The sequence below is a fragment of the Fusarium oxysporum genome, chromosome I (assembly GCF_013085055.1).
Source record: "Fusarium oxysporum Fo47 chromosome I, complete sequence".
Classification (NCBI taxonomy): Eukaryota; Fungi; Ascomycota; class Sordariomycetes; order Hypocreales; family Nectriaceae; genus Fusarium; species Fusarium oxysporum.
The window spans coordinates 5,047,861-5,064,586 of record NC_072840.1 but is presented as its reverse complement, the minus strand read 5'-3'; the positions used below and the strand labels follow the sequence as shown (position 1 = coordinate 5,064,586).

Sequence of the window (16,726 nt, the reverse complement as noted above, 5' to 3'; positions counted from 1 at the left end):
ATCAAGTGCGGAGAGTCCATTATGACTCACGAGGCGTCAAGAAAGTGAGGGGAAAACCAGACATTCAATTCATATTCACAGAGGCAGAAGAGGAAGCAAGTGTTTTAAAAGAACATTCAAATCAAAGACTCTAGTGCTACTAATACTAATAAACTATCCTAACATGGGTGGTATCGTTCCTACACAGGCTGTTGGACCTGCATCCTGTAGTAAACGCGTTACAAATCTATCTGGTATGGCAACAACAAAAACGAAAATGTGTATCTAGAAAAGAAAATAAGAACAAGAAGAAAAAGAAAAAAGTAAAGAAATCCAATCCCTTCGAGGGAACACCATTTTTGAAAGCCAAACAACACTGTACTTTTTGGTATCCCAAAACCGAAAATTGCGCCGTTCCTATATCCATTCAAGCCTGAATCCTTGGCCATGACGCTGAAATCGCCCCAACTGAAACCATGACAACGTACAACAACAATGCTAGAACAAATCCAACTGCAATCGCTTCGCTTTGAGCAAAAACCTTCCTTGCATGCGCCTTTGCATCCGTAAACCATAACGTCTCCCCCACGCTCCGACGAGCAGCTCTGAGTCCAGGCAAACCATCCATGCTCAGCACGTTGGTTTCCTTATGATAATCCAACAACGTATTGTTTTCAACTCGCTTTGCCACCCACATATCCATGGTAGGCCTCTCCTCAAACACAGCCAGCTCATTCACTTTACCATCCACACCCTCGCGAAGGACTTGTTCAAGGGACAAATTCTTCTCAGAGGTCTCATCAGGTGCATATATACCCCTCTTCACCCGGGGAACACCGAAGCCACAGCTTGTCTGGGCTTCAAACACATCAGCCAGAATGATGGCTCTGGCGCCATGAAATGTAGAACGCTTTCCCTTGGAGATACGACGGACCAGATCTGGGAAAGCTGGGTCATCCCATTCGACAATCCTGGACCGGCAGAAGAAGCGGGCAATCCGAGGGGCGGGACCGAAACTCATAAACATCAAACACAGGCGGCCATTATCGTATGAATGGGCAATAGTCTCACATCCGGAACCAGTGCGGTCGATATAGGCACACTGGTTGGGTCCTAGGATAGCGAAGTGCGAGTCTGAAAGGCCTTTGGGAGAGACATTGATATGAGAGCCATGAGTAGGAGCAGAGCCTGTGAAGAATACAGGTTGCTGCTGCACCCAGGCGGCGAGGTCATCGGGAATGGAAGGGTAAAGCTTCATGGCGATGCTGTAAAACGTATGTATGAAAAGCAGAGATCCCAATCAACTCGATTGGGGTCTGTGTATAGCTGCAAAAACCAACGGAAAAATAAATGCAAGTCTAAGTTGGGATGCTGCGAGTGGGATTGGATAATCCTGTGGGGAGCTTAAATATCTTGGCCGGCGTCGGTAACCATATTCCATGCGGGGGAGAGGCGACACATTAGTAGACTAGGCCTGGAACAACTCGCTGTTGGAATTGAGTCATAATAGGAAGGTGACTGGCCAGAATCCGATCATCGGTAACAATTGGAAGAGACAAGAGGTGGAGCTTGGTGTTAAGCCCTACCTACTAGGATCTCACTCCTCGAGGGCGTCTCGAGGAGGGAGTGTGCTCATGTGAATCATGACGATCCCCATGGGCATCCTGTTTTGACCTGTGGCCCATTCTCTTTGGTGGCATCCAGTCAGAGACCAGGTAACCTTGAGAACGGGAGATCAAACAAGCCAAAAGAATGATTAGTTGGGGATGGGGTAGGCATGGTAAGAACCATCCTCATACCGCTCATCATCGTATGCGCTGCTGTCGCTGCTGAAGTGACCATTGACAATGCTGGTCGTGCGAGGGACATTGGAATAAGCCCCGCTAGACACAACACTGGCGGCCTTGCGTCCTGTTGCCATATGGCCGTAAGCGTCAAAGTCGCTTGGGGGGGCATCATAACGAGGAGACCAACCTCCGGGACCCCATGGCTCGATGAAGCTGGTCTGACGAGGTGCCACGGCAGGGCGCTCATCAAACCGCTTCGACAAGCGTTCCTTGGCCTCAAATCTTTCCTTGTCCTTTGGCTTTTCGCTGCGCTGGGGGCGTCCTCGATCCTCACGGTCGCGGTCGCGGCGCTCGCGATCCTCCCGGTGACGTCTCTCACGAGTGTGTTCCTCACGAGAGCTCTCCTCCCGTTCAGACTGGTGACGATCCTCCTGCTCACGGTGGCGGTCCTCGCGAGGCTCTCGCTTGCTGGAAGACTTGGTAGAAACCTTGCTAGAGGCCTTGCTAGAAGCCTTGCTGGAAGGACGGGAAGGGTTCTTACGGCCCTCCTGTAGAGGGGCAGGAAGAGGACTGGGCATTGGGCTGGACATGGGGCTCGTCATGGCAGACGAGGGAGCTTGGCTGCTTACAGCATTGTGGCGCATGGTCAGGTTCTCATGCTTGGCCTGGAGACCGATGAAGCGCTGCTCAAGATCATGGTGCTCGAACTTGACGCGCTCATTCTCCTCCTTCAGGGCCTCCTTCTCCTCTTTGAGTTCCTCACACTCATTGTTCAGGCGGCGCTTATCGCCCTTGAGTTCCTCGAAGTCGGTGTTTAGACGGCGGTTGTCCTCTCGTAGGACATCAGCCTCAGAGCGTACACCCTCGATCTGAGCCTTGAGCTCACGGCACGAGATTGTAGACTCGTTAAGCTTCCGGGTGGTCTCTTCGAGTGATGTCTTGGACTCGTTCAACTTGCGGGTAAGCTGCTCGATGGTGGCCTTGAGCTTGTCGTTCTGGGCGCTCAATTTGTCGTTCTCGGCATTGGCCTTGTTGAGTTCTGTGTTTGCCTTTTGAAGATCGTCGCGCAGCTCGGATTCGATATCGAATTCATATTCGTAGTCATGGTCTTGCACTACAAAAGGAAAAGTGAAGTTAGTCGGCTGAGGTAGAGAACTTGAAAGGCGACCATTGAACATACCAGTCAAGGCCCTTGATTTGGAGGAGGAAGAAGAGTTAGTGCTTCTGGCGGAGACAGTGCTCCTAACAGAGGAGCTGCTCCTCTTAGATGGGCTAGCAGAAGTCCGCTGGTGGAGAGGCATGGCGTCGGTTTGGACTGTTTACGATCGCCAACAACAAGAAAGAAGAAATAGAGAAGAGGCGAGAAGTGACGCCAAAGTCGTCTCGATAATGTGTGTTCGTGGTTATTTTGTGGTGTTAACTCTGTTCGCTGCGGTGCAGCTCTGCCCAACGACCAGCGGTGTAATTTGGTCTGGCAGGCGGGTAGAAGAGCGCGGGCGTTTTTGGCTGGAAGCTCTCTACTGGAAGGGTTATAGCGGGAACGGGAGCGGGAGCGCGAGGGGCCACAGAGGCAAAAAAGTGACGTCGAGTTAAGAGAGATGAGTTGAGGTGTAAACTCAAGTTAGTTGTTAACTATTGCTTTACCAACAAGTAAAACAAAGACAATAGATAGATATCCTTTCTGTAGCACAGTACAGAGTAGAATAGAATATGCGAGAGAAAAGGTCGGAATAAACCTGTGTGTGGTGAAAAGAGAAGTAAGTTCAGGTGCAGGCAGAAGAGGGAAAAAGTAGAATATTCGGGTTGATATGGGTTTTGTCAAACTCGGCTGTGGGAGAGAAAAAAAAGAAAGGCCTACAGGCTACAGGTGTCTTAGTTGTCTGGAATGGGGGGGTGGGCTATAGAAGGGGGGGCGCAATAAAGGAAGGGCCAGGCCTAAGACAAAGCAAGGCAGGTAGGCAGACACAGAGGCAGGGGATAGAGTATCAATATGGAAAGAAAGGAAATTGAAGTGAATGAGGTGCTCCTTCTGAGACATGGTTGTTGTCGTCTGTGCCTGCCTCAGAGTTTATGGAAAATTCCTTGCTTTTCATCTATCGTCTTACACACTTTCATACACTCACTCGTCTTTGATCTATGCTCAACATGGACAGATGACGACAAAACGCAGATGGGGAGACGATTATCTGCGGTCTGCTATGGTCTCACCTATACTCAAATGCACGTCTATGCACAGTCGGTACATTACGGTGCACGCAAACGCGGAGAGAGACGGAGAGACGGGAAAGGGACAGACAGACAGAATGCTGACTCCTCCTCAGATCCTACATACTGCCTAGGTATGTGGTACTATACACACCCGCACCGCACATGCACCCGAGGAATAGGGAACAGGCATTTTCTTCCTCTCCCATCCTCATCACTGTGTTACAAAATAGCATCAACCCCTGTTCAGACTGAGAGAATAAAGGGAGTTGAGGGTGTGAGAACCACCAAAGAGGGAGTGAAGGGGAACTCTTTTTCCAACCTCGTGATTGGAACATCAGAGACATGGTAAATGGAAACTGGGCCTGGCGCACACACTCAGACTCGCATTTGCGCTTCAGACAAGCCATGGATACTTTCTCAACACATTAAACCCGCCAGTGCGGTATGCGCAAAGTCGATGAATGAAAGCGTTGTGACGCTGACACCAGGGACCGCAACCAACGCTCAGTGCCCAAGGGGAGCCGACTAGAGCCCAATGCCCACTTCGCCCACACCTCCAAACGTTAAACCCCTGTCAAAGCCGGGGTCTTTTTCTGTTTCTCTGCCGGTTCGGCTTCTAAATTCTGGTCTCTTTGTGCTCTTATACCACCCCCGGCTCTTTACTTGGACATTGATTCCTGAATCCCTCATATCGCCGAAAAAGGGGCATGATATGTGATATTGGTATTATTATCCCTGGCCTGTGCTACGCCGTAACCTAGGCAAAGCAAAAGAAAACACCTGCAGCGGAAAAGCAACGAGAAAAGGTCTAGGCAGAAGAGTGGACTTAGAAAAGCGTTGCCGACATCGTCACCGTCTCATAAAAGCTACCCCCAGTCAGCAGCCACACATCCTGGATGACAGACAGGGGGGTCGGAAACAGCCAGTTTCACTTCCGTTGATTGTCATGATATCCACGAACATTTTACATTCCTACCACTAACCACCCTCCAAAAAAAGATACGGAGGAAATTATGATTCACATCGTCGCAACGTTTACAATACTGGTTCGCCAACACCAACTTATTTTCGACAAAGGTCGTGTTGTTGATTATCTGCTGGCCTACGACTCCGCTTCATGCCGCTTCGTGGCTAAGTACTGTCACCGGTGCGGACACCGCCATCTGAGCGAGCGACCAAGTCACTTCTTACGCCGCCCCTGGAGCGCCTCCGCTGCCCACAAAGCACCCAAAAGAGTCCGTTTTGGACGGAAGCTATAGGAGAGTGACTCATCGGGCTGGCGGAGGGAAGGATTCGCTTGACGTGCTAACATGGAAGTTTCATCGTATCGGTGGTTGCGTTTCTGCGCCGTCACCCTTGTCGTCAATGCAAGTTATTCGGCACATGGAAAGAAAGCTTTACAATTATTTCGTGTATGTGCAAACATCCATCCAACTTCAACTCCCGTGGTGCGTTACTCTGGACCAGGGCAGCCGTTGATGTGATGCGTGTGAACCCCCCCTTGTTCGTTTGTCTTTGGTCGCCCAACCCTTTCAGCTCACTTTCTTGCATCCGGGAGCAGATGAGTGGCAGCATGGCTTCGGTTGGTAACCCATGATGTATTCTGCAGGATGTGCGATATCATGCGCATCATGAATGGAGGGAAACGATTTACACTACCTATGTAGGTACGATATCGTGCTGCGATTCTAGTTGGTATTCCAACATAATCGTGGGGAGACATCGCTCATCAGGTCGGAATGGAAGAGCTTGTGTGTGGAGAGCAAAACCATTTCAAGTCAAGACCCATGCCCTAGTCCTTGAGAAGCCGCCCGCCGCCCATCGCCGGTCGCCTGGGCCCGGAGCCGGGGGACATCCGCCGGGAGGGCCTCCCGCTTCTGGGGGTTTAATAACCTAAACGCTCGAGCTTCTTTCCCTACCCGCTTGTCAGAACAAAATTGGGGCAGAATAGAAATTTCTGACTCGGCGGGAATGGAGTGTTTGATATTGACTGGGGCTGGGCCATTAGACTCATAAGCGCCCCCCTTTGTTTTCGGCTCGTGAGGTGGCCTCGAGCTAGTTTGACTCTTGCTGGCATTCAATGCTTGATTATGAGCTTTTTTGTGGATTGAGTTGAGCGAGCTCCGTCATTATCGTGGGCTCTCCTTGCATTCCCGCATTCCGTCGCCAAGCTACCCCCCGTTACCACGTTTCCAGCCCTAGCTCCTTATGCTTTATTGCGTGCGTTTGAACTCCCACCCCCTGAATTTGATTGTTTGTTGACCAATTTCAGATATGGAATTTTGTGTACCGACCCCAGGTCTTCAGCCCCAAGCCCAGTACGTACCCTGCCTTACCGACCCAGCGGGAGGCTGCTCCCGCCCACCTCCACCCTCCAGGTTTCGTTTGCCTATAACGGTAACGGTCGCTAAATGGCTTGCGGTGCGGGTTTAACACGGTTGACAGGCTTCGATAAGATTTCCGAACTCGGAAAGTCAACGTCAAACCTTTTACCGTGGCATCGCCAATTAAACTACGGATCTACCCGCTTGCTGGCCACTCTCAACCAAAGGCGTATCAAATTGTGATATCGCTTTTTCAAGTCACGCACACTTCGAGATCAAGGTGTGCCGTTTTTACAATGCAATTTGTTGATCAAATTGCTTGTCATTCCTAACTATACACAGCCCCTGTTTTGATAAGCGCGACCAATTTATTCTGAGGCCCTCCATGTGAGTCAACTGGATAATGCTGTTAGGAAAGGTCATGTGAAAATACTGTACCCCAGCTACTAGACCAACTTTACTTCACCCAGGCAACCTCGAGCCAGGCTTCGCAACCTCTTCGCACTGGTCACCCGCTTTCAGACTCACACCTCTTGGCGCCTTCATGTCATGCTCGACTTCCTCCACATCCGTCACGATACCACCACTACGGCTCCCTCCCGTCTACTCCACACCCTTTCATTCACGGTTCGGAACGGTCCCTCAAACCTCGATACTAGTTCGGTGTGCAGCCATTTTCCCTTGTTACCACACCCTCATCAGACTGCTCTTTCGCGGATCAAGGCACTGCCATATGCATGCGTATTCTCAAACCGCTCCTCCATCAGTTCCATACATCAACATCCAATGCCTTGTCGGCCCCCAAAGGTTATCCTGGTCGCCTTTTTCCACTTAAACCAGGCGACCAATCCTTATGGTGCCAAAGTCCTCTTCTGCCTAGAATAGGACTTTCTCTTTCACCGTTTCCCGCCTGTTTTCTAACTTTGAGGCCGCCTCTATTGGTCATTCAGTCATTACCCCTCTCTCCTTGGTTGCCTCGTCTGCCCCTCCATTTCACGTCGTCTTTATCTTTGACATGCCCCACGAGTTTCGGGAGAAGATATGCGATACCACGGGATATCGCGTTGCACCGCGTAAAGTACTCGGCTCACGTCAAACAAAATGCAGATTTTAGTATGGTTCGCCAGGGGACAGCAAGGCACCAGTCTGCATATCGAGCCGTCGAGAACATCCGTCTTACAAAGCATGCGATTATTGCGGCTCAAATGCACTGCCATCATGCCACGTTACGCCATGGCAGTGCATAATGCTCAAATAATTAGAATCCAGCCTGTTCTTTTTGCTTCTATTGAGCTAAGAAGGAACTGTAAATCTCTGGCGATATTTTGGTGTTGCTAGTTTGCTTACCTGATGCTTAGTGTCGTTGCAAAAGTGAAGGTTCTAAGACATTTTATATCTGGATGCTACCCTGAGTTGAGTCGAGTTCTCATGACCTTTCCCTCCTTTTTGTTTTATGATGGGATCCATACGTCACGAGATAGCATTCATGCAGTCTAGCCTAGCCACGCGGTCACGTAGAATAGTTATGTTTGTCAATTCGTGAGGGGTGCAAGATGTTCTTAGTGGGAGACTATCATTTTCTCTGCTCGAGCACATAGGGTATCTGTGTATGAACAAACTCCGTGTAACGTATTTCCATGCCTCCTACTGTAGCAGAATGTAACCATTGCAGAAGACATAGGTTACCTTGAGTTCATATGACCTGAAACCTAACCTTTATCCAGACAGGGGTATTTCCAACTGCAGAGTGTCAGTATACCATCAAATGAGATGGGGAAGTTTCTTCATACCTTAGCAACGAAGAAACAAAGTCTCTATGGAAGAAAAGAGTAGCGCAAGGGAATAGTGATAGATGATGGCGGTGTTAACAAAGGGGGGAGCAAGGGCCCGTCTAGACCTTGACCATTGTTCTATTTAAATAATATCATGATGCTCATAACAAAACCATTTGAGGGTACAAAGAAAGGCCAAGTAAGGAATTAAAAAACGCGCCGTCGCTTCAGAACATCATCATAATACTCCGTCTTCTCAGTCTTGGACTCGACAATTGTGATCAGACCAAGATGTCTCTCCCGTAGTTCGTCGTACTTCTTCTTCCAGAATCCAGATTGGTTCGTCCAGTATTCAATCTGCTTAGCCAAGTCTGCAACTCTACGACTGATACTCTGGTCAATCTGCTTAGATAACTCGCGCACTCTAAAGCGAAGATCTCCATTGTCATCTCGTAGAGTCTTGTTCTCCTTTTCAAGTCTGCATATCTTGGCGCGCAGCTTCTCTAGCTCGAAGTGATAAGTGTGAACTGGGGGATCACAGGGCTTTTCGGCTGCACGACGAAGACATTCATTCTCGTGGGATAGTTTGGCGATTTGGTCGTTTAGAGAGGGGATGACGACGTGGCATAGTCGATGAGTCTCTGCCTCGGAGCTGTGAAGCCGAGATCGAAGGGTTTCGTTCTGGGAAGCGTATGCTTGGTTGGCCTCATCAAGAAGTTCGTTCTGTCGTACCAGAGTTCTCCATTCTTCGCGGCTGACTTTGTAGTAGTCGCATGGATGGCGGTGGGAGTGGTGGTAGGATCTGGAGCGCTTGATGGTTACGAGTTGAGGACGTCCATCAGGACTGGTCTCGACATAACAGCGGCGAGACATGTCGATTGATGTTTCGTTTCGCTAAGTTTCTTTTTGTGTTCGACAGTCGAGATAGTCCAGAGTTGCGTCAAGTTTAGAAGACAGAAGATCCGGGTTTAAGATAGTTGGGCAGGATGGAAGATATAAAGAAAGTGTCTCGATGACTTGAGACTTATGAAATGGTCTTGAGATGATATGAATGACCTATTCTTGTCTCGAAATAGCTCCCACGGATATAAAGAATGACAGTTGAAAGAGACGGTCGGGTCAATGCAGGTGATCAAAGAAGGTCAGAAGTGTTTGAACAAGGGAATTATGCCCGTAAAGAGCAAAGGTTTTTATAAGCAATCACTTAGACTTAAACAATCATTGAGAACCCGCATTAAAGAAATTCTGACCTGAATGTTCCACTTTGAGAAGCACGCGGACGCGAAATTCTCAACATCGTGGCTTATAGAAGCGTATGATGTGGTAAAGTGTAAGTGAGTGTCTGAGTTCGAGCGTAGGACTCAGACTGTGGCAGAGCATTTACATAGTATGGGACTTCAAAATTAGATTAGGTTGAAAAAGAAGAGCCAACATGAGTATTTTCGAGTCCTTGGAGTGGCGCGTGGCCATCTGTTGATTTTGTCTCATTGATGATGGTGGTCATTTTACAGAGCAGGCAGACAGGCAGAGGAAGTCAGCAATACGCACAGAAGAATGAACTAGATACAATAGCCTAACGGAATAAGACTTATAATAGAAAATGCTATGTTTATGCATTGATCGGAGCTTACAAGTTCTTTGAGGTGATGAGTTGAACTGATAGGCCAGTTGTCAAAGCACGTCAAAGAGATCAACGAAATTAAAGCCCTGACGGCTGCGGCTAATGAATACTACTAATGAAAGGGCACCTATAGAAGATCAAAATCACCATGTGTCGTGCATCTTTAGCTGGGTGACGTGCTTGTGCAGGTGTTCGTCCCTGATGAGCGTGAGCGGGACATCGCGTGGTTGGGCTGATAGTCAAGAGACCGAGAGGGGACTGTGCATATATCATGACAACACTGTATAGAGCTGCACTATTAGTATGCATAGTACAGTATGGAAAATGATATCTACTGTACTTGTCCGCATGACAGGTACATCAGGCCTCCAGTCTCCCCTCTTCAACACCATCATCTTCAAAAATAGGCATCGTCACCACGGGACCCCTTGCACTTCCGCCTGCCCTTGCAGAAGTCGAAATGCAAGCACTTTAATCTTCGGCTCGGCCCAGCCATGGTCAAGACCCTGCATCCACAATCGCAAATGTCTTTGTGAATAGCCTCGATTTACGTTCTAATCTATGTATCCCACCAAAGACCGCCCCCAACAAATCAGTCCTCGTCAACTGTGGCTGACTGTCTGGCTGAAACGAGTCACCCTTGGTACTATCACACTGCTCTACCCCATGCTGCGAATTGATTGCTCCTCGGCTCAGCCCATCCAAACTGTCTTGGACGAAGCGGGAGCCCATCCTCATCTTCATCCTCATCATGGTAATTTTGATTCCTGAAACCTCGAGGGACTCTTCCCATTCTGTCCCTATCGCCATCCGCCATCCTATTCCTATTCCTGTTCCTGTTCCTGTTCCTATTCCTATACATAGGCATACCATCCTCATGAAGCATGCATCTATCTGAGTCTTCATTAGCTTGTATGGGACAACCAGGATGGCTGCATATATGTTGATCGCAGAATTGCGAGTCGCCATCTCTAATCCCGCGGGGTCGTGTATTCCTTGGGCGAGGACACCCTTCTACAGGGCACTCATGATCAATGCAGAACTGGGACGATCGGGTCCTAGGGGATGGACAGTTGGGGACGTGACAGATGTGGTGTTGGCAGAATGGACTGCCATGTTCAGGTCTTCGGCCACATCCTCTTCTGTCGTGGATGCCTGGACACATATCATAGGGATATGTCCCTTAGAATCTGAATCAGCAGTTGTAACAGAACAGATCAAGTGGACTCACGGTCGTCGTAGATAGGATATCTCATCTCTGGAGCCGGATATCTTCTTCCTCCATACCTAGCCCCCATACGCCTCTGGTGACGATCACAAAACCTAGCCTCCACCACTTCAGCGTCACAGCCATCATAGGCACACTCGTGCTGCGGACAAAACTCCCTCCCAATCTTCCTCATGCGGCAGTTCCAAGTCCTGCACGTATGCTCCCTGCAATACTCTCCAGGGGTCTGCCTCCCTCTTACACAGCCTGGCTCGACACACGTATGCGCATGGCAGAAAGCACCCCTTTCACGACCATCATCGCAGTCATGTGCCTCGCAATAATGCGCACCGCAGAAAGGTGTGGGGTGTCCGTTCTCGCGAGTATGGCAGAGACGTGGGCAGTGCGGTCTTAGACATTGGCGATGACGTTCACAGAAACGTTGAGGGTCGTCTGGATCCGTCCCTGGTGCGAAGGCACCGCAGTAAGGCTCGTTGCAAGTATGAGATCGACAGAACACACCAGCGCCACCGTCTCTAGGATCCCGACAGCTGTCGTACTGGCAGCGGTGGTCGTCGCAGAGCGGAAGGTATTGATCATGATGTCGTGATCTCAGATTCTGACAATCTTGATACTCACAAAGATCTGTAATCATTAGCTTTGAAGTCAGAGAGTGAAAGGGCTGTCTTACGAAGCTGTGGACAGTATCTGTATACCAACGTATCCCCTTGCTTGACCTCCAAAGCACATCTTGTTCCGTTGTCTATTGCCTGACAATGAATATCTGCCCACTTATTAGCAATTTGATCTCGGTCAAGAATTAGTAACAACTCACGCCGGCCACAAACTGAGGCTCTGGGTAACTTCTGCAGAGGGCATGCTCGCCCATTCTGAACTTGCCAGCACGCATGGAACTGGCAATAAATAGACGGATACATACGCCCATTCACCTCCACGCTGACTGGATAGTTGCGACATATAGTCTCTGACGCCGCACAGGTCGCTTCATAGCCGCGCCTTTGTCGATATGGCATGTGATACATGTCGAAAAAGGGATAAATAAAGTATCTTGTCTCAACACTTCAAAATCAAAGCCCAACAATCAGGAACAAGGTGGAAATTTATAGCCTCATTTGTCATGCTCATGCGGCTCTGCGCTTGAACTAAACGTCGATGGCACGTACCACAAGATAGAGAGCCGAAGTCATGGGCTGCCACCAACGTGGATCTGTATCACTACTCATGCAAGACACACGGCGAGCTGCATCATGAAACGAACCACCGGGATGCTCTTGTATGCTCCCGGCTGCAAGACCGCGAATAGGCGATTCAGGCGTTTTCGACCTTGTGGCCTGAGTAATCTTACCCACCATGGCAATCTTCAATCTTGACTCATCGTCAGTAGCACGACACATCACAGTACCAGAGTAGAATGTTTGTTGCAGGTTAGGGATGATTCAATTGTCTATCTCCCGCTGTTTCCAGTCATCATCTATCATTTCACCTCCTAATTCGTGGTATCATTCCAAGCCAGACCTCCACTTCACTACGCTGTCTCTATTCCTCTCGTCTTCCTCTCTCTCCCCCCTCTTTCCTTTAATTCAGCCATCGAGGCTTTGGGATCTATAGAAGAATAAACTTTTCTTTTGCGCGGAAAAGACTATAGCCAACTGCGCCTAGCACCCCCTGACGCGCGTACCAAGTTGCCATGGCTCGCTATAGAGCAACTGGTCAAACGTCGAAATCAACATTTATAAGCAGGAGAAAAATTAAACAGAAACACCAAACAGTTCTTTGAGCCTAACAAGGTTGTGCATAGAAAAAAGCCCACTGTATGTGGTCGTCTTTTCAAGCATATTGTGCAACGTTGTGTTACATAGACTCTGCCACCGCTGCCTGAAGTCCTTGCAACAGGGCCGCCTCCGCAGCATTGTCGTGCATGTGTTGATCCATCTGTGTTTGCGTATCTGGAACTGGCACCTGACCATGTGCGTGCATGTTAGGCGTGGCATTTGCGGGGGGAGGAGAAGGGAATGTGAGCTGGGTATGTGGAGCAGGCGGGAAGTGAGGCTGAGGATGGTGTTGGGTCGCACGTTGAGGAGTTGGTGTATGTTGTGGCGGCGGAGAGTGATGTAGCTGTCCGACGGGTGTCGAAGTATGGGAACGAGCTTGAGCAGCAGCCTGGGCGTGGGCGGGAGAGTGCATAGCACTGTGGTGCTGCTGAGGTAGTTGCTGTTGCTGGGATCGCGGGGTCTGAGGAGACATAGACATTTGTGATTGAGGATGCGCTGCTTGATGGGGCGACTGTTGTGTTGCCGACATGACGCTTGGCCTTGACTGCGGCAAAGTCGATGGTGGATATCCCGATGAAGTGGCTGGGTTATACGAATGGGCAGCTGCTTGATTGTGCGCCTGGCTTTGCTGCGACGACGCTGCCTGGGCCGCATTCTGAGCAGGCGTCATAACTCCCGAGCCAACGGCTGATGCTGGCGTTCCTGCAGCCCTTCCTTGTCCTTGTGGAGAGTTCTGCAATCCTCCAGCCAGTGTCATGATTCCCTGAATCTTTGCCTGGTCCTCCTCCGAGTTCATCCTTGCGCGTTCTTCAGCCTCCTTTCGCGCTGCCTGTGTGGGAGCTCGTGTCTTGAGCTCTCCAGTGACTGCCTGGAGATAATATGGCATCTCGGAGTTGGTCTTGAGGAAGAACAACTTGAGGTTACGGGCCTTGTCCTTGAGCTGAACTTGTGTTCGATCTTTCAGTATATCTGATACTGTGCCCTGCGCCCCAAACAGGGTGAGTATCTGACTCCAGTGGGGCCCTTTGACCAAGTCCAAGCCTGCCATTAGAGCCTTCTCTTCGTCCTGAGTCCACGGCCGACGTGTTGAGTGGATGCCTTCTCTTCTTGTATGAGACGCGTTTTTAGAGAGGGCTGCTTGACGAGCCTTGTCGTATAATAATGCACTGGAGCAGGTTTGATGTGGTGGCAGCTGATGACCCGGTTCTTGAGGTGGTGGTTGTGGCTCAGGGATACTCTGCGTATATGATGCATAGTACGGGTTTTGGGCCTGTTGTTGTTGGAGCTGATTTAGATATGTTTGGGCTGCGTCCACATTAGCTAATGATTCTTGTCCTCTTCTGAGACCTAACTCACTCGTGCTTGTTGGAACTGTAGGCTGATAGGGTACCGGCGACAAACCATGTAGTGTAGTCTTGACATAGTGATCTGTGCTCTGGGCTACCAGCGCCTCTAGCTCCTTGTAATCTTGTTGAGTGCATTCCACCTTGCCGTTTGTCTGAGGAGTCAAGGTAGGCTCCTTCTCGGGGCTCTTGGTAGGCTCGACCGCTGGTGGCGGTTCGATTGTTTCGGTGACAGTGGGTGTTTGTTCAGGTTGAGGATTTGCCTCGGCAGGGGTGGCAGTAGTATCTTCGGTCAATCCAGCCAAAGCATCTTGAACAAGCCCAGAAGCTGTCTTCTCAAAGAAGGATGAGAGATCATCCAAGTCGAGGTTCGGATCGCCGGTCGTATCGCCCAAGAGGTCAACTGCAGTCTCTTCGCTAGATCGCATAGGGTGGCCTAGTCTAGATCCCAGGTCCGACATCAATGCAAGGCGTGTCTTTACACATGTCGAGACTTGGCGCAATAAATCGTCGACCTTATACTTTTCTCTCAAAACAGCTGGTACTGGTGAGTAAGAAGCTCTCCTTCGTTGCCGACAAATCACTCACCAGATTCGGTAGAAGCTTCACCCTCAAGAGACGTTTTCCTCGATCGGACGGAAGTGATGAACTCAGAATCAGCAGGCGTAAGATCGAACCCGTTATGAAGCCCCCGTAGCTTTTCTTCCATGCCATTGATTAGTGCCTCTTCCAAAACTTGCTCCTTGGATTGCTCCTGGGGTTTTGCAGCAAGCGCATCGATGGCTACCTGGGTTTTGAGGGAAAGGTATAGATCGAGCGCATCGGAACCGAGGTCTGAGACTTGGCCTCTGAAGATCGCATGGAAGTGCTGATGAGCTTCGGAATAGGATGGCGTGGTTTGTAATAGCCAGATACCGAATTGAGCAAGGTTCGCTAGATCGAGGATCGTACGGGATTCGTGGTCATGGAGGTCTGGATCGTCGGCTGATAGAATGGGCCCAGAAGAATATATTTGCTTGATCTGCGCAAAAGAAGCTTGTAGGTCGCGAAATGACTTGGCGTGTTGTGAATCGGCATCTTGGATAGGTTTTATCGAGTCGTCGAATGATTGCGAGAATAAGAGGAGGACAGAAAGTGCCTATCCCACCCATGTAAGCGCTGTGGTATCTCTCAAGTCGCGCCACCTACCAAGTTGCCAAGCGCATGTCGACTGGCTTTGCGCAAATACTTCTGAGGGTCTGAGAAGAACGAGACTGAAGGAGGTGAGGGAGGAGGCGGCGGCGGAGGTAGGGTATGGTCGGTAATGCCATCAATCTCCATGGGATCGTTCGAGGTACCGAAGACGAAGTCGCTGACATTGCTGAGCGCATTCTGTACGAGAAGCGCAAGGCCATCTTCGAGTTCTTCTTCAGCACCTTGAGGTAGATCCAGTGCATTCTCAGAGGGAGGTTCGGCTTCAGTCTTAACCCTCTTAGATGGGTCGTCGCCGTTAGACTCGTCTTCGAATGGTCGTTTAGTCGCAGCTTGCATGATGGAATCGAGGTCAAGGCCGAGGCCCTCGAGAATGTCAGCTTCATTGGTGGGCTCTTTCTTAATCCCTAGAGTCACTACAGTCAGCATTGAGCAAGGTTCGCATATCGCGACAGATATCTGCCGGGGAGCAGCGGGACATGTACGCACCCGTCGGGGACATTCCCGCGTTGAGCTCCGGCTGGCCAGGCTCAGCCATTATTTCGACTTCACTAAAGCATAAGCAGTGAAAGCAGTGTCCAAGGATAGTTTCAGAGTATCTCTCAGAGATAGGCTCGAGGCGTGGTGCTGTTCGGCGCGGCGGCGTAGTCGTCGATACGGCGGATGATGATAGTTGGAAGTTTTTGCCCTCCAAAACGGCCCTATGAAATCTACTATCGATACACAGAAGAAAACTGGGGCGGCAAAACTCGAAGAAGTCACCTCAAAACAGAAGAACCTCGGTGGTATACGTATGCAATGAGGGGAAGATTCAAGTTGGCGTGCTGCTGAATCACTGAAGGCTTGTGAGTTTATCCAATTATACCGTTCTTGGATCAAGAAATTATGTTTTTCTGGCAGGTCCGTCAAAAGTTGGCCAGTACTTGCTTCGACTGAAGATTTTTTGACATGGGAAGGCGGGGATCGGCCATTACCAGCGCCGATTTAGATTGATGCAGACAATGGCTGGGGATTGGCATTCGAAAGTTTCATTGGTCACAAAAAGAACAAAGCTCTCTTGGGAAAAGCTTTGTTGAAAATTGCGTTCTTAAATTGAATACAAGAGACGTGATTGGCCATTACTTGTCCGTGTAAGTGATGCCAGGCTTATCATCTTCTATGGCCATTGGATCCTGGACAATACCGCCATAGTTGTAGAGTTCTTCAGTTCTTTTCTCATTGGCAGTAGGAATATGCCAGCTGAAGTCCTGTATATTCGCAAAGTTAACGGCTCGAATTCCCCTCGTTGCTATTCTTTTCAGTAAAACTCTACGGGCAAAAGGTTGATTTCACAAGAAACATGTGCCAAGCCTCAGGGTTTATTCTCAGGGAGCATAGGTAATCCATATCATCATAAAGTTGAGGGTGGTTTTCATGAACTTGTGATGCCCCCATCCTGAGATACCAGCATATTCATCTTGGCCTATTCTGGACATGCTCTTCCAGGTCCTTTACGATGCTC

General features: G+C 49.6%; 5 protein-coding genes across 5 annotated transcripts; all 5 read right to left on the bottom strand.

The window, feature by feature from the left end:
- Positions 1 to 337: 337 nt before the first annotated feature.
- Positions 338 to 1,486, bottom strand: FOBCDRAFT_8084 (uncharacterized protein). Its single transcript, XM_031194417.3, has one exon. The coding sequence runs from the start codon at positions 1,235 to 1,237 to the stop codon at positions 407 to 409; it is 831 nt and encodes a 276-aa protein (XP_031029155.2). The 5' UTR covers positions 1,238 to 1,486; the 3' UTR covers positions 338 to 406.
- Positions 1,487 to 3,227, bottom strand: FOBCDRAFT_8083 (uncharacterized protein). The gene is made up of 2 exons (XM_031194416.3): positions 2,947 to 3,227; positions 1,487 to 2,880 (listed from the first exon to the last, which is right to left on the bottom strand). The coding sequence occupies exons 1-2, from the start codon at positions 3,065 to 3,067 to the stop codon at positions 1,736 to 1,738; spliced, it is 1,266 nt and encodes a 421-aa protein (XP_031029154.1). The 5' UTR covers positions 3,068 to 3,227; the 3' UTR covers positions 1,487 to 1,735.
- Positions 3,228 to 7,846: 4,619 nt separating this feature from the next.
- FOBCDRAFT_256126 (uncharacterized protein) lies at positions 7,847 to 9,211 on the bottom strand. The gene is made up of 2 exons (XM_031194413.3): positions 8,089 to 9,211; positions 7,847 to 8,038 (listed from the first exon to the last, which is right to left on the bottom strand). The coding sequence occupies exon 1, from the start codon at positions 8,941 to 8,943 to the stop codon at positions 8,278 to 8,280; it is 666 nt and encodes a 221-aa protein (XP_031029151.1). The 5' UTR covers positions 8,944 to 9,211; the 3' UTR covers positions 7,847 to 8,038; positions 8,089 to 8,277.
- A 1,494-nt stretch (positions 9,212 to 10,705) lies between these two features.
- FOBCDRAFT_235853 (uncharacterized protein) lies at positions 10,706 to 11,941 on the bottom strand (the record flags this gene model as incomplete). The annotated part of the gene is made up of 4 exons (XM_059610032.1): positions 10,706 to 10,881; positions 10,923 to 11,543; positions 11,590 to 11,682; positions 11,839 to 11,941. 4 exons carry the CDS (start codon positions 11,939 to 11,941, stop codon positions 10,706 to 10,708), a joined length of 993 nt encoding a protein of 330 aa, XP_059463930.1.
- A 392-nt stretch (positions 11,942 to 12,333) lies between these two features.
- FOBCDRAFT_213065 (telomere repeat binding factor-domain-containing protein) lies at positions 12,334 to 16,163 on the bottom strand. The gene is made up of 5 exons (XM_031194410.3): positions 15,715 to 16,163; positions 15,223 to 15,632; positions 14,623 to 15,172; positions 14,048 to 14,572; positions 12,334 to 13,996 (listed from the first exon to the last, which is right to left on the bottom strand). The coding sequence occupies exons 1-5, from the start codon at positions 15,761 to 15,763 to the stop codon at positions 12,771 to 12,773; spliced, it is 2,760 nt and encodes a 919-aa protein (XP_031029148.2). The 5' UTR covers positions 15,764 to 16,163; the 3' UTR covers positions 12,334 to 12,770.
- Between the last annotated feature and the right edge of the window lie 563 nt (positions 16,164 to 16,726).

What these genes read in the sequence shown, in the direction of transcription:
- FOBCDRAFT_8083 (XM_031194416.3), bottom strand. Translation starts at nt 3,067, where the DNA reads ATGCCTCTCCACCAGCGGACTTCTGCTAGCCCATCTAAGAGGAGCAGC. An exon ending in CAAATCAAGGGCCTTGACTG is followed by an intron (nt 2,881 to 2,946) that starts GTATGTTCAATG and finishes TTCCTTTTGTAG; the next exon opens with TGCAAGACCATGACTACGAA.
- FOBCDRAFT_8084 (XM_031194417.3), bottom strand. Translation starts at nt 1,237, where the DNA reads ATGAAGCTTTACCCTTCCATTCCCGATGACCTCGCCGCCTGGGTGCAG.
- FOBCDRAFT_256126 (XM_031194413.3), bottom strand. Translation starts at nt 8,943, where the DNA reads ATGTCTCGCCGCTGTTATGTCGAGACCAGTCCTGATGGACGTCCTCAA.
- FOBCDRAFT_213065 (XM_031194410.3), bottom strand. Translation starts at nt 15,763, where the DNA reads ATGGCTGAGCCTGGCCAGCCGGAGCTCAACGCGGGAATGTCCCCGACG. An exon ending in CGCGGGAATGTCCCCGACGG is followed by an intron (nt 15,633 to 15,714) that starts GTGCGTACATGT and finishes TAGTGACTCTAG; the next exon opens with GGATTAAGAAAGAGCCCACC. An exon ending in TACAGTTCCAACAAGCACGA is followed by an intron (nt 13,997 to 14,047) that starts GTGAGTTAGGTC and finishes ATGTGGACGCAG; the next exon opens with CCCAAACATATCTAAATCAG.